The sequence below is a fragment of the Leptodactylus fuscus genome, chromosome 11, assembly GCF_031893055.1.
Source record: "Leptodactylus fuscus isolate aLepFus1 chromosome 11, aLepFus1.hap2, whole genome shotgun sequence".
Classification (NCBI taxonomy): domain Eukaryota; kingdom Metazoa; phylum Chordata; class Amphibia; order Anura; family Leptodactylidae; genus Leptodactylus; species Leptodactylus fuscus.
The window spans coordinates 84274049-84290385 of NC_134275.1; the positions used below are offsets into that span (position 1 = coordinate 84274049).

The following is a 16337-nucleotide window of genomic DNA, read 5'->3' on the forward strand; positions in this document are numbered from 1 at the left end:
GAAAGTGTAAGGATAACAAACAGTCCTATGTCTATGCATCATGATTTTGGTGCTATTTATGTTTCCCCAGGATTGTTGTCATCATTCAGCCACCTAGAAGAGGTCCCAAGAGGAGCTACAGAGTCTAGGGGAAGTGCGTATGGCTTTGTTATGTTTATACATCACCCCTGGGTGTTCGCATATTAGACTCAAGGGTGCGAAGAGACCCCGGAGTATAATGATAACAGTTCTAGTTCAACAAAACTCTCTTGCAAACCTTGAGAATATGCAGGCGATGAATCTCACAAGGTTACACAATACTAGTGCCAGCTGCTGTTTCATGGTAGTCAAAAGTGCAGGCTAAGGTCAGGGCTGGCGGGGATTGAGTATAGTCAGTAATCCAGGCAATAGGTCAGGACAAGCAGCACAGGTTCAAAGCCGAGAAACAGGCTAAGGTCAGGGTTGGCAGAGACTAAGTATAGCCAGTAATCCAGGCAATAGGTTAGGTCAAGTAGCACAGATTCAAAGCCAAGAAACAGGCTAAGGTCAGGGCTGGCAGAGATTGGGTATAGTAAGTAATCCAAAAAATAGGTCAGGTCAAGCAGCAAGGTTCAAAGCCAGGAAACAGGCTCAGGTCAACAAAGGGTACACAGAAGTCACAGGAACATAGGTGGTCCCCTGGTGTGATCTGGGCATGAGCAGAGGGAGTTGTCTATATCCCCATCTAGAGCTGAAATGGCCTAAGTGCTGTGATAACAACCAAATGCATTATGTTGCTAACATTGTACATGCACAATCTATATCTGAATGTCGGGCTCTTAGAGTCACGTCCTCATGTGACCCTTTGGCAATTCTGTCCGTCATTGCTGGTTTATTTTAATGCAATGCTTTCTGACGCTCTGCCTAGTGGAAGGGTTAATCTTTTTTGTATATCAACCTACATTACCATGAGAGTGTAAAGACCACACTTCCCAGAATGAAAATCAGTAGTGCTCGCTCTGCTGGGACATGTGAGGTCAGCAGTCAGAGGAAGCCGGCAGAATTCACAATGCAGCTTGGAAGCAGATTGGAGTTTCTGACATGGAGCGCCGTCACTCAAGGTCAGTGCAGGAGAAGAAGGAGTTACAAGGAGCCATTAGTTTGCATTGCAATATCACTGTTTACACTTTAAAGGATTTTATCATGTAAGACATAGCTGAGCCATCGCTGAGATATGCCCATGTCACCTAAGTCAAGCCAGCAGTGGACTGTGAAATCGCTAGAACAAAGAGTATGTGCCACGCCGCTCTCTCTCTTGTTGGATCCGTCCACTTTTATACAAGAGCCTTCATGTTGATATAACGATTTTTGACCAATGGAGCCAACCAGAGCAGTATGGTGGTTTCCTTGCCTTGCGGCCACCTTGCTGTGATTGTTGCAGTACTAGCCTTCCCCATGCTAAGGTAACCATTGGGCTACTGGATAATCTCTAATGACACCTTGCCACAAAATTCAGACCAGACAAGTGGAGGCAAAAATAAAGAAGCCGCAGGTGTTCAAAGTAGGTGAAACTCTGATACTTGTAGTAGTCAATGACCAAAGTCACACGTATGAGACCACATCTACATTCCTAGTGGTCATAGAGCCAGGCAGGGTAGGGGATTGGGGGACTTCCATTTTACATATAGGTGCACGGCCTAGAGGTGGTACATGAATATATCACACATTTATGGAATATCCTGTTGACATGTGTAATGCAACTAGTTTGCCTTGGCGCTACTGCCTTGTTTTAACTCTTTAACCCCCATAATAATATTTAGACTTTGCTGTAAAGGACCACCAGATCGCTACTTGGTTGACCAAGGGAAACTAAAAGAGACACTTATGCAAAGCCTCAAGGAAACGGAGAGGAATATAGTCAGGGGTGCAGTTTAAGGTCAAGGCGGGTGGAGTTACTGCATGGTCAGTAATCCAAGTAATAAGTCAATACAAGCAGCACAGGTTAAGAATCAGAAAACAGGATAATGTCAAGGCTGGCAGAGTTATTGCATGGTCAGTGATCCAGGGAATAGGTCAGGACAAGCAGCACAGGTTAAGTGTCAGAAAACAGGATAAGGTCAAGGCTGGCGGAGTTAATGCATGGTCAGTGATCCAGGGAGTAGGTGAGGACAAGCAGCACAGGTTAAGAGTCAGGAAACAGGCCAAGATCAAGGCTGGAGGAGTTAATGCATGGTCATTAATCCAGGCAAAAGATCAGGAAAAGCAGCACAGGTTAAGAGTCATGAAACAGTCCAAAGTCAAGGCTGGAGGAGTTAATGCATGGTCAGTGATCCAGGGAATAGGTCAGGACAGGCAGCACAGGTTAAGAGTCATGAAACAGTCCAAGGTCAAGCAAGGTTATGTAGAAGTCAGGGATTAGCAGATAGAATACCTATAGCTATGGCACGTTCTTGTGAGGGAAGCCTTATATAACTAGTGGGGATTGACTGGACACAGATTAACCCATGAGTGCACGTGTCCTCTAGGAGACAGACCCAGTTCTCACATATTAGATGTTGCCCTAGAAGGGGCAGGAGGAAGAGTATATGAGTGTCAGTAAGCAGGGTGCACTAGGCGGAGCTGCGCTGCACGGGGGGTATACAGATGCCACTGATGACAATTATTAAGCCATATACAATAAGTATCCTCTAGTGGGGGCTGCAGGTAGGGATCACCTAGTATAATCCCTGACCCGGACCTCATTGTCCCCACCCATTATACAATACATCATACATTGTGATACACTACATGGGCTCTATTAGAAAAAGGTTCATATTCAAGGTAATGGAATAAGTAACAGGGCAGACAACAGGGCAGGCGAGCCATTGAGGACCCGCGGCGCCCAGCAGATGTCATTGTCAGCCATTACCGCGTCACCTCCATAAGGCAGGAGAAAAACATTGGAACATTAGAAATTCATAGAGAGGGGATTATGTCGGTGAGAGGCAGAAAGTGGACAGACTACAGCAAGCGTGAAGACCAAAGACGCAAGATTACAGGTAGAAGGCGGCCGAGGAAGAAGAAATCAAACTGATAGCAAGGGAATAAGAAAGAAGTTACTGGACCAAGTCAAGAAACACCCAAGGAAGAGAGTAGACCGAAGCCATAGATAAGCAGTGGATGGTAGGCTGAGCATAGAGCCTGAGATAACACCAAGGGCTTACCATAGCCCATCTGCAAGGCCTGGGGACGCTGCTCTGCACAGCACTTGCAGAAGAATACCGGTATATCGAGATTCCGTTTTTCCGGGGATTATTATTTCATATTATAGTAAAGCATGAATGTAAAATGTAAAACCAGCCGCTTAGTGAAGGACTACGGAGCAGAGGGTCATCTAAGAAGGTCGGAGGCGTCATGGTCTGAAGATCAAGAAGTCTACAAAGATAACTGTATACATTAGAAGGACATTTACAGAATTGATTAAAGGGGTTCTCCTACCAATAACCATTAAGGTATAAGTGTCTGACCTCTGGGACTAGCTGCAAAAGCTAAGCTTGGTCCCCTGCAAAACTTCTCCCAACCATCATCCGTGCCCCATTCTAGCAGTGTTTATACTTGCCTTTTTCTTCTCCATCTGGCCCAGATCGCCATGACTCCTCCTTCACATCATATCTGTGCACACTAGCACCCCATCCCCTGTTATTGCCCACTACTTAGTAACCGTGCCCTCTTTGGTGCCACAACCTCTCCCACAGATTCCCTCCTTATCTATATACTACTGACCAACTGATAATTTATATCATTGAAGGTTTAATGTTCTCCTTTCTGACAGTGTCAGGCTGTGTATCATAAATCTACTTGCTCCAGGTCACCAGAGGGCAGGGGAAATAGATATAGGATGCCCAGATATCCGGACATCGAAGAGGTTAATCCAGTCCTTGTGTGGTGAGGGGGACCTATGGGCCTGGTCAATGTTGCAACCCCTATGGTTACATCCAGTAGAGAGTCCAAAGGACTGAATAATGCACTATGGTGAATTATTATTAGAAATATTAGTGTCATACAAATAACATGGATATACTCTGCCCCGTAGTGCATAAGCGTAAGCTGCAAGCTATATATCTGCTCAGCTCCTGCTGCTCCATAGCATGTTATCCGCAGGTCAGACGCCATGTATACATCCGTACAGCAAGTTCTCGGAAGCTCATTCGCTTTCTGCTCACAATAACATCAAGAAGATGTTCCAAGAAATAAGTGATACGACAAAGATCTCGCTAAGCAATGACATTGGCGGCGCAGACACTGATCAGCTCCTTGTTACAGCAACAATAGCGCAATCATACAAGTAATTAACTAAATCAATCCTCTCCGGGGCTGAACCGACCCGACTCAATTCCGGACAAGACGAGAAGGATCTATTCAACGTCACTGGAAGAGGCAGAACAGACTTGGCACAATATGATGATATGAATAAGCAATGGAAAATATATATCATGAATGGAACGCATACAAAGAAGATGCCAACACATAGAGAAGGATATTCTGCTTACAATGCCCCCCTGCAAGGGAAAGCAAGACTGGCAGACTATATGTCCCAGCAGCAGCATGAATTTATAGATTTTGGCAAATCTTGCTCTGGTGCTGCCGATGGTCACAACTGGCACACCATGCCCCGGTCTTCATGAATCGGCCCCTATATATCTCTGAGATCTGCATCTCCTCATCTATTCTTTGCCGTCCTCACGTCCATTTTAAAGAGGGCTTTCCACCAACTCCAGTTCTTAGCATGGTAATAGTCTCCTCTCCACTGATTCTGACACAGTTGGAATTTTTTCTCTACCCCTCACCATTCCTGAGCAATCAGTGCAGTTAGTTTCAGCACCCAATACGCTATTTACACTCTCTAATCAAGTGGGAGGGTCCCAGACTATCTCCTCCAGCGTAGCACCACCCACCTGAAAAGTGGGCAGTCCTGGGCTGCTGAAACTGACTGCACTGATTGCTCAGGAATGGCGGGGGCTAGAGAAAAAATTGCAACTGCGCCGGAATCAGTGGCGCGGCGCCTATTAAAGGATGCAAAGATCTAGAGCTGGTGAAGGTGGTGAAGGGTTAGCTTTAAAGCGATAATACTAGGAAATAGTCTTATGATTGCTATGAAAAACCTGATGCCATGTATACTTGAAATCAAAGAGTTAACACAAGGAAAAATTCCTAGGTTTTTGCTGGTGTGTGTGAATAATTTTCCGAATTCTACTTCCTCCGATATAACATATGGTCGCTGCAGAAAAAAAAGTGACTGCCTCAGCAACATGCAAAGAGCCACACATGTGAACGTATCCTAATGGTGCCGCTTACTAGGGCTCGTACCATTGAGCAGATCTGGATATGACTCCTTTTGTGAATGCAACGTAGCACCGTTACAGATCTGTTCTATTAGTCAAAATGGCACTCACAAAAACGGTGCCATTTGGCTAATAGGAGCAATCACAGTATAGAGCGGAGGGATTGTTACAGAGCCGGTGTATTCATCAGCGGAGCGGTTATATACCTGTATACCCAGCAGGGGAGAAGCGAGGATCTGCTCCCCTTGTGAATACGGCACATACACAGCTAATAGCATGCTGTATTCTTTAATGGCTACGATTAGCCAAACGGCAGAAAGTTTTATGTGCCACGATGGCTAATTGGAGAGCGGACATGTCCCTGCAAGATGCTGCTGCCCTGACATATCCCGCTGACAGATGTTCTGTAAACCAGATTCTTACATAAGCGCACAGGCGAGCGGCACAGACTACACAATAATCACTCTGTTTTCTCTGAGCTTCACAATAAGAATCCATAAAGGCCAGGAGATTTCATACAAGCAGCAGATAAGACAAGAACAGACAAACACAGTCCAGTAGCTATTCCTCTGTCACATTTGCGCCTGACCTCCTTGACAACGGTTCAATATTGAGGTTATTTGTGCAGCGCTTCCGAGAATTCAGACGGCAGATTGCTGAAAGGAAAACTCCAACTGAGAAACAAAGCTCTAAGATGGAAGAACAGTCATGGGTGTGGTTAGAGGAGGTTTCCATTGGAGACAAGTAATTACGTGTTACTTGCTTTCTAAAGCAAATTCTTTGTTAAACATTTACTACCATGTTGCTGCTGTAGAGTCTGTGTAACACCTCCACATGGCTGGCTGCCCTGTTGAATTTTACATAAATTGGACTGAATACAACTCCTGGCCAGTAGTATTATTGTAATATGGTCTTTTTGGGCAATCCTGGGCTCCCTCTAGGAGCCTCAGGTCCCGAAGGCAACTTTATAAAATCTTTCACCAACAAGCGTGGCCTGTGGTTGTAGCAGAATTTTACATGTACCCTTAAATAGACGCATGGCTCCAAGTTGTATTCCCATAAGTAAGGGGTCAGCATCGTACTGCATGCCTACTCACAGAATAGTGCGGAAACTTCCAGGTCTTTCACAGTGACATTCTTGTCCATAGGACTTTCTTCCCCACTGTCTGCTTTCCTAGTGGTCCATCTCTGCATTATTCTGGTCCTCCAGAGACCATAATATTGATAATGGGGGGTGATATGTAGAACAAAAGTCCATGGAGATATCTGAAGTGACAGAGACAGGAGAATAAAAAATAATCCTCCTCTCCCTGCACGTGTTCTCCTGTACGTGTGGTTAAAGTGAAGCTGCAAGTATATGCACCTTCACTTTAACCAGTAACATCTAGACATCTAGGTGGGCTACAGACATGATCTTGGTCTTATTGCAAAGCCAAAATTCTAGACCCCTGGAATGGGAGCCATTTAAAGTGACTGTCTCCAGTCTCTCTGCTTGGGATAAACTGTAATACACTTTGCTCAAGTCCCAAGCAGGATTAGTCCAGAACTGTATACAGGGAGTTAATCCACCCCTGTCCCTGGCTATTTAGCCTCTCTCTGCTCTGCCCCTTCCTTCTCACAGGTGTAGAGGTAGCAAAGAGGAGAGGAGAACATGGCAGATCAGATAGAGGAGAGGTCTGGAATGTTTTAGGCTATCAGGGGCAACAAATGCAAGAAGAGGAAAGTGAATCTCACAGACTGTGTATCAGTGTACAGAAGAAGGAGAGCACACATGACAAAATGGGCAGGTTGGAGGTGAATTACATACTCCTCAGCATCAGTGTCTGTGAGGGAGACAAGGTAGAAGAGATCCGTCATGGGTTGCTGAAGGAAATATCAGTAGAGGGTTGAAGAAAGTAGCAATCTGGTCTCACATCCAGCAAGTATTAATGGTGGAACAAGGCTACATGAGACAAGTCTAAAACAAGGCTCAGATTATAAACTGCATATCAGGGGGGCTGGAAACAAGGGAATGGAGAATGGAGCCCGAACCCTAGTAGTTAGGCTGGGTAATAAGGTGCACTAATATATGAACCTATAGGCACAATTTTAGGTACAGCCGCAGGTTTTGATCAGGTTTCTTTCAGATTTTTGATGCAATTTTGGAAGCCAAAGGGAGAAAATTTATAAAGGGCTCATCAATCTGGCTTCAAGAACTGCTTCAAAAAACCTGCACATGCGCACACAGCCTACAGGATGGCTTCCAATGATTGCTCTAGCAGAGATCTAATAGCCACCATTGGTACTGCTGTGTACAGATGCATTATGACCTGTAGTCACCGGCCTGAAGAAGAAGAATTCGATGGTGTGGATTCCAATATTCAGACGCTGTATCATCCATAGATGCTGCATAACCGATAAGCCTAGCAAGGTCAGGATCAACATGAGATTGTAACCACAGATGTCCATCTGTTACCAAACCACTGCCAAGAAAAGGTCATCTGTGCGCTGTGCGATGGCCATGCAGCTGGTAGCATTCTAGCCACAATTGACTAATGGTCGTATTCACAGCTGCGCTCCAGGAATTTGGACAAAATACGCTCTTAAAGTCAATTTCCACTTTTTATCATTATGTCACTCGTAGGTCCAGAAATCCTTTCTGATTCAATTCTTATATTGTTATAGTAGTTGTAGCTTTATATTTCTGATGCAAAGCTGCAGACAATAACATTTGCCTGTCTGAACCTACCACTAGAGGTCAAAGTTTATCAGTATGTGTCACGCTCCTAGTGGTGACTACACATAGCCAGAATGATTTCCTTTAAAAAAAAATCATTCATTACCATCATCATCTTCCTCGCCTCATTCCACCGATTCCAGCACAGTTGGAATTTTTTCTCTAGCCCCCACCAATCCTGAGTAGTTGGTATTGTTACTTTCAGCACCCAATATACTAATGAAGCTCCCTACCATCAGGTGGGCGGGTCCCAGACTATCTGCTCTGGCCAAGGACCGCCCACTTTACAGTAGCCTATTGGCGACTGAAACTAACAGTACCAATTGCTCAGGATTGGCGGGGTCTAGAGAAAAAATTCCAACTGCGTTGGAATCAGTAAAGCGGTGACTATTTGACTATGCAATTAATGCCATCTTCCCTGGGCTGCTCTTAAAGGCATTTTCCAGCCATAGCCAGTGACTGTCTGTAGTAGTCGTAGTCACATGGCCCTTGTTCAACACATCATTGCTGGATGGTGATATAGCGGCCGACAGGAGACCATGTAGTCTCGGAATAAAGCAACGGGATTGGTAAAGGGGGCCATAGATTTATTTTACTTTTTGTTGAGTACGACAAGAAAATCCCTTTAACAGCATTCAGAGATTTCCTTTACAGCAGTCACATCGACCATTGCAACCTGCTGTAAGGAGATCACTCAGTGGGGATATTCCAATTGGATCCTGTTTATCCATTGGAGTTTGCACCAAATTTATGATGAGGAATTGTGCAAAAAACAATTGAGAATTTTTTTCACAGCTTTTACACCAATTCTCTGGTGCTTGATAAAGTCATTACAAATCATCTCCATTAACTTTTATAGGATTTAAAGGTGGGGGTACTCTGTGACTTGTGCGAGGGGGGGGAGCAGGAGAGCCATGGCATTGAATTCGATAGGAGATTATTGTGGGCATGCTCCGTCCCCATTACGGGGGGGGGGGCATTGGAAATGGTGGATCCTGTGTTATCTGCCATTACAATCCACAAGAGGTGACTGCTGAGAAGTGATCTCTATAAAACAGGAGGTCGGCATATTATGAGTCTAGTTAGTGATCAGATTAATAAGTTTATAGGATTTTTTTTTAATCGAGTGACATGTACAGTATAATTACAAAAATTGTTGCAAAATTTTATTACCATAAAGAATTGTGTTACACAATAACTCGCAGGTAAAAGCAACAATATAGAGAGTATCTGGACAGCGAGCTTTGTCTTTGTGACACCCACCTGTAAATGAGACTGTCATCTGTCGAGCTGTTGTACTGAATCTGGTACATGCGGATCCCGGGGATATTCCGATCTAGAAACCACTGTATAAGAGCGGAGTTGTGGCTCAGTTCGGCAGTGATCACTTTGCGTTCCGGGTGGTTGGTAGAGTCGTTACTAGAGGCTCCGGGCTTGGCTGGTGTGAGAATATCTGAAGGCCCTTTATCGGGCCGGTGACCCCTCTGACTGGCATTGGCAGGATGAGGTAGGGGGCTCACTGACAACTCTACCGATGCCGTGGCATCCCCTGCGGTGTTGGATGCGATGCAAGTGAACAGGCCGCTGTCCCTGACCGTGGTGATGCTGATTTCCAAGGTCCCATTTTCATAGGAGATGGCTCTGGAGGAATTGGAGACCACCTTCCCCTCTGGAGACACCCAATGAATGGAAGGCTCAGGATCACCAACGGCTTTGCACTTGAGGATGACGGCTTCTCCCTCCATGACCAGTATGTGCGGTGAGTGGTGTGTGATAACCGGAGGGTCGCACATGAACTCCTCTTCTGCGATACTCCAGAAATACTTCCCTAGAAGATTGGAGGGGGATGCACAAGTTTCTAGATCATCTTCCCTCGTCAATCGCCTGAGCCACAAGAGTTCACAATTACAGTGCAATGGATTTCCACCAAATCCCAACACGAGGGATGACAGAGGTGATCCTTTGGATTTGGCATAGACTGGAATGCGTAGGAATAAAGGATCTGGCGGGATAGTCTTCAGTTTATTAGACGTCATGTCCAGTCTGGCCAGTTTGTGAAGATTTGTGAAGACACCACTGGGCACAAAGTCAATAAGGTTGTGGTCCAGACTTAGAGAGTTGACATTGGTCAGTTTTGAGATAGTTTGCCAAGGAATGTGAGCCAGATTGTTATAGGAAAGGTCCAGGTCTTCCAACGTACCTAAAAAATCCTGAAAAGATCCCGGAGAGATTTCACTGAGCTGATTGTTGCTGAGGATAAGATGTCTCAGGTTCTGCAGTCCTCGAAGCTGCTCGTAACCCATGGAGAGTATACGGTTGCTGTCCAGGTGTAAAGCACGTAGGCCACGAAGATCAGCAAAGGTGTAAGGCGTGATTTGGCTAATGGTGTTTCTGGATAGTGTGAGGTGGAGAAGACGGGTCATGTTGGTGAAATCCTTTCTTCTGATCACCGTGATGAAGTTGTCGGTGAGTCTAAGCTCCACTGTCCGCCGATCAATGACTGATGGTACGAATAGCAGTCCGGTTTTAGCACATAGGATGGCCAAGGATTGTGCAAGGTTCTGGCACACACATCTCTTGGGACAGATCTGAGCTCCGGTGACACCCAAAGTGAGTGTTAAAATCCAGAGGAAGATCCCCTTCATGATTCTGGAGCTGAGGAAAGAGGTAGATAGAGTTAGTACCGCCATAGGTATGACACAGGTAAATGCACATCAGTTCATATAAAGGCTCAACGATAAAAGTATTTCTGCCCATGATTGATTTTTTACATATTTGAGATTACATATAAGATTTATTGATGGGAGTCCAACTATTAGGGTGCCCGGGACCGGCTCCTAGAACAGAGGTAGTTGCATGTACCTGTACAAACTCCATATGGGAGATACGAGAGCTGGCAGTCTGTCCTCTCCGATACTGCCCATCATTGGAAAACCCATCCCCTGCCATTGTCAGAACTGGCCACACGAGTGGAAACTTTAGCTAATTTTAGTTAGAGCACCAGTCCCGTGTCCATGTGACCTCCTGTGACTATTAGTAATGGGCACCATCCACTGTGTCCATGGGACCCCCTGTGACTATTAGTAATGGGCACCATCCACTGTGTCCATGGGACCCCCTGTGACTATTAGTAATGGGCACCATCCACTGTGTCCATGGGACCCCCTGTGACTATTAGTAATGGACACCATCCACTGTGTCCATGGGACCCCCTGTGACTATTAGTAATGGACACCATCCACTGTGTCCATGGGACCTCCTATGACTATTAGTAATGGGCACCATCCACTGTGTCCATGGGACCCCCTGTGACTATTAGTAATGGGCACCATCCACTGTGTCCATGGGACCCCCTGTGACTATTAGTAATGGGCACCATCCACTGTGTCCATGTGACCTCCTGTGACTATTAGTAATGGGCACCATCCACTGTGTCCATGGGACCCCCTGTGACTATTAGTAATGGGCACCATCCACTGTGTCCATGGACCTCCTGTGACTATTAGTAATGGGCACCATCCACTGTGTCCATGGGACCCCCTGTGACTATAAGTAATGGGCACCATCCACTGTGTCCATGTGACCCCCTGTGACTATTAGTAATGGGCACCATCCACTGTGTCCATGGGACCCCCTGTGACTATTAGTAATGGGCACCATCCACTGTGTCCATGTGACCTCCTATGACTATTAGTAATGGGCACCATCCACTGTGTCCATGTGACCTCCTGTGACTATTAGTAATGGGCACCATCCACTGTGTCCATGTGACCTCCTATGACTATTAGTAATGGGCACCATCCACTGTGTCCATGTGACCTCCTGTGACTATAAGTAATGGGCACCATCCACTGTGTCCATGTGACCTCCTATGACTATTAGTAATGGGCACCATCCACTGTGTCCATGTGACCTCCTGTGACTATAAGTAATGGGCACCATCCACTGTGTCCATGTGACCTCCTGTGACTATTAGTAATGGGCACCATCCACTGTGTCCATGGGACCTCCTGTGACTATTAGTAATGGGCACCATCCACTGTGTCCATGTGACCTCCTATGACTATTAGTAATGGGCACCATCCACTGTGTCCACGTGACCTCCTGTGACTATTAGTAATGGACACCATCCACTGTGTCCACGTGACCCCCTGTGACTATTAGTAATGGGCACCATCCACTGTGTCCACGTGACCTCCTGTGACTATTAGTAATGGGCACCATCCACTGTGTCCACGGGACCTCCTGTGACTATTAGTAATGGGCACCATCCACTATGTCCATGTGACCTCCTGTGACTATTAGTAATGGGCGCCATACACTGTGTCCATGTGACCTCCTGTGACTATTAGTAATGGGCACCATCCACTGTGTCCATGGGACCTCCTGTGACTATTAGTAATGGGCACCATCCACTGTGTCCATGGGACCTCCTGTGACTATTAGTAATGGGCGCCATCCACTGTGTCCATGTGACCTCCTGTGACTATTAGTAATGGGCACCATCCACTGTGCCCATGGACCCCCTGTGACTATTAGTAATGGGCACCATCCACTGTGCCCATGGACCCCCTGTGACTATTAGTAATGGGCACCATCCACTGTGTCCATGTGACCTCCTGTGACTATTAGTAATGGGCACCATCCACTGTGCCCATGGACCCCCTGTGACTATTAGTAATGGGCACCATCCACTGTGCCCATGGACCCCCTGTGACTATTAGTAATGGGCACCATCCACTGTGTCCACGTGACATCCTGTGACTATTAGTAATGGGCACCATCCACTGTGTCCATGTGACCTCCTGTGACTATTAGTAATGGGCACCATCCACTGTGTCCATGTGACCTCCTGTGACTATTAGTAATGGGCGCCATCCACTGTGTCCATGGACCTCCTGTGACTATTAGTAATGGACACCATCCACTGTGTCCATGGACCCCCTGTGACTATTAGTAATGGGCACCATCCACTGTGTCCATGTGACCTCCTGTGACTATTAGTAATGGGCACCATCCACTGTGTCCATGTGACCCCCTGTGACTATAAGTAATGAGCACCATCCACTGTGTCCATGGGACCTCCTGTGACTATAAGTAATGGGCACCATCCACTGTGTCCATGTGACCTCCTATGACTATTAGTAATGGGCACCATCCACTGTGTCCATGTGACCTCCTGTGACTATTAGTAATGGGCACCATCCACTGTGTCCATGTGACCCCCTATGACTATTAGTAATGGGCACCATCCACTGTGTCCATGGGACCTCCTGTGACTATAAGTAATGGGCACCATCCACTGTGTCCATGTGACCCCCTATGACTATTAGTAATGGGCACCATCCACTGTGTCCATGGGACCCCCTGTGACTATTAGTAATGGGCACCATCCACTGTGTCCATGTGACCTCCTATGACTATTAGTAATGGGCACCATCCACTGTGTCCATGTGACCCCCTGTGACTATAAGTAATGAGCACCATCCACTGTGTCCATGGGACCTCCTGTGACTATTAGTAATGAGCACCATCCACTGTGTCCATGTGACCTCCTGTGACTATTAGTAATGAGCACCATCCACTGTGTCCATGTGACCTCCTGTGACTATTAGTAATGGGCACCATCCACTGTGTCCATGTGACCTCCTGTGACTATTAGTAATGGGCACCATCCACTGTGTCCATGGGACCTCCTGTGACTATTAGTAATGGGCACCATCCACTGTGTCCATGTGACCTCCTGTGACTATTAGTAATGGGCGCCATCCACTGTGTCCATGGGACCTCTTACGACCGTGAGTATTGGGCACTACCTCGTGTCCACATGATCTTCTCTGACTAATATTAGACACCACCCCTATGATCTGTGACTGTTCACATTATCCACCTGGAAAAAGAACATTTATGGTTTTTAAAACACATGACATGACCGGACCTCCTCTGTTGCACTTTTGTCCATGACTGGTTTTAATGGATCCCAGAATAAAAGTGCCATATAGTGATGTCCATTACTGAGCTGGGCAAATTCCTGTACCGATACATTTAGGTGGGGGTGCACTACTGACCCCACCATCCAAAGGTCATTGATGGATCATACCATATTCATCCTGTCATACACTATCACTTGTGTCAGAGCAGCCTTCCTATAAGAGATATTTACTGTAATAGGTAAGACATGACTCTCTGTCTGCTGAAAGCAAAGCTGTTATTATACAGAACTTGTAGCTTTATTACAGCTGTGGAGCCGGAAATTGGAGATTAATAAGGTGAAGACCAGATGTACAATAATAGCGATGTGACCCCTAAACATAATGTGATATAGAGAGAGCCCCAATACACCAGGAATGTCTGCAGCAAAAAGTACAGAATATTAAAAACTTATGATTATCATGGTCTCACTAATACAAAGAGATAATACACACAGTGATGTCACAGTACAGGATAATACACACAGTGATGTCACAGTACAGAGATAATACACACAGTGATGTCACAGTACAGGATAATACACACAGTGATGTCACAGTACAGAGATAATACACACAGTGATGTCACAGTACAGAGATAATACACAGTGATGTCACAGTACAGGATAATACACACAGTGATGTCACAGTACAGGATAATACACACAGTGATGTCACAGTACAGGATGATACACACAGTGATGTCACAGTACAGAGATAATACACACAGTGATGTCACAGTACAGAGATAATACACACAGTGATGTCACAGTACAGAGATAATACACACAGTGATGTCACAGTACAGGATAATACACACAGTGATGTCACAGTACAGGGATAATACACACAGTGATGTCACAGTACAGGATAATACACACAGTGATGTCACAGTACAGGATAATACACACAGTGATGTCACAGTACAGAGATAATACACACAGTGATGTCACAGTACAGAGATAATACACAGTGATGTCACAGTACAGGATAATATACACAGTGATGTCACAGTACAGAGATAATACACACAGTGATGTCACAATACAGAGATAATACACACAGTGATGTCACAGTACAGGATAATACACACAGTGATGTCACAGTACAGAGATAATACACACAGTGATGTCACAGTACAGAGATAATACACACAGTGATGTCACAGTACAGAGATAATACACACAGTGATGTCACAGTACAGAGATAATACACACAGTGATGTCACAGTACAGGGATAATACACACAGTGATGTCACAGTACAGGATAATACACACAGTGATGTCACAGTACAGGATAATACACACAGTGATGTCACAGTACAGAGATAATACACACAGTGATGTCACAGTACAGAGATAATACACAGTGATGTCACAGTACAGGATAATACACACAGTGATGTCACAGTACAGAGATAATACACACAGTGATGTCACAATACAGAGATAATACACACAGTGATGTCACAGTACAGGATAATACACACAGTGATGTCACAGTACAGAGATAATACACACAGTGATGTCACAGTACAGAGATAATACACACAGTGATGTCACAGTACAGGATAATACACACAGTGATGTCACAGTACAGAGATAATACACACAGTGATGTCACAGTACAGGATAATACACACAGTGATGTCACAGTACAGGACAATACACACAGTGATGTCACAGTACAGAGATAATACACACAGTGATGTCACAGTACAGGATAATACACACAGTGATGTCACAGTACAGGATAATACACACAGTGATGTCACAGTACAGAGATAATACACACAGTGATGTCACAGTACAGAGATAATACACACAGTGATGTCACAGTACAGAGATAATACACACAGTGATGTCACAGTACAGAGATAATACACACAGTGATGTCACAGTACAGAGATAATACACACAGTGATGTCACAGTACAGAGATAATACACACAGTGATGTCACAGTACAGGATAATACACACAGTGATGTCACAGTACAGAGATAATACACACAGTGATGTCACAGTACAGAGATAATACACACAGTGATGTCACAGTACAGGGATAATACACACAGTGATGTCACAGTACAGGATAATACACACAGTGATGTCACAGTACAGGGATAATACACACAGTGATGTCACAGTACAGAGATAATACACACAGTGATGTCACAGTACAGGATAATACACACAGTGATGTCACAGTACAGGATAATACACACAGTGATGTCACAGTACAGGATAATACACACAGTGATGTCACAGTACAGGATAATACACACAGTGATGTCACAGTACAGAGATAATACACACAGTGATGTCACAGTACAGAGATAATACACACAGTGATGTCACAGTACAGAGATAATA

At 45.2% G+C, this 16337-nt stretch overlaps 1 protein-coding gene across 1 annotated transcript in view; it reads right to left on the bottom strand.

Annotated features, from left to right (window-relative positions):
- LOC142185189 (leucine-rich repeat and fibronectin type III domain-containing protein 1-like protein) overlaps nucleotides 1-16337 on the bottom strand; it is a 46917-nt gene that overhangs the window by 13431 nt on the left and 17149 nt on the right. The window contains exon 2 of the mRNA XM_075260466.1: nucleotides 9259-10650. Coding sequence (XP_075116567.1) covers nucleotides 9259-10640 — 1382 coding nt within the window. The 5' untranslated portion in view covers nucleotides 10641-10650. The remainder of the gene's footprint in view (nucleotides 1-9258; nucleotides 10651-16337) is intronic.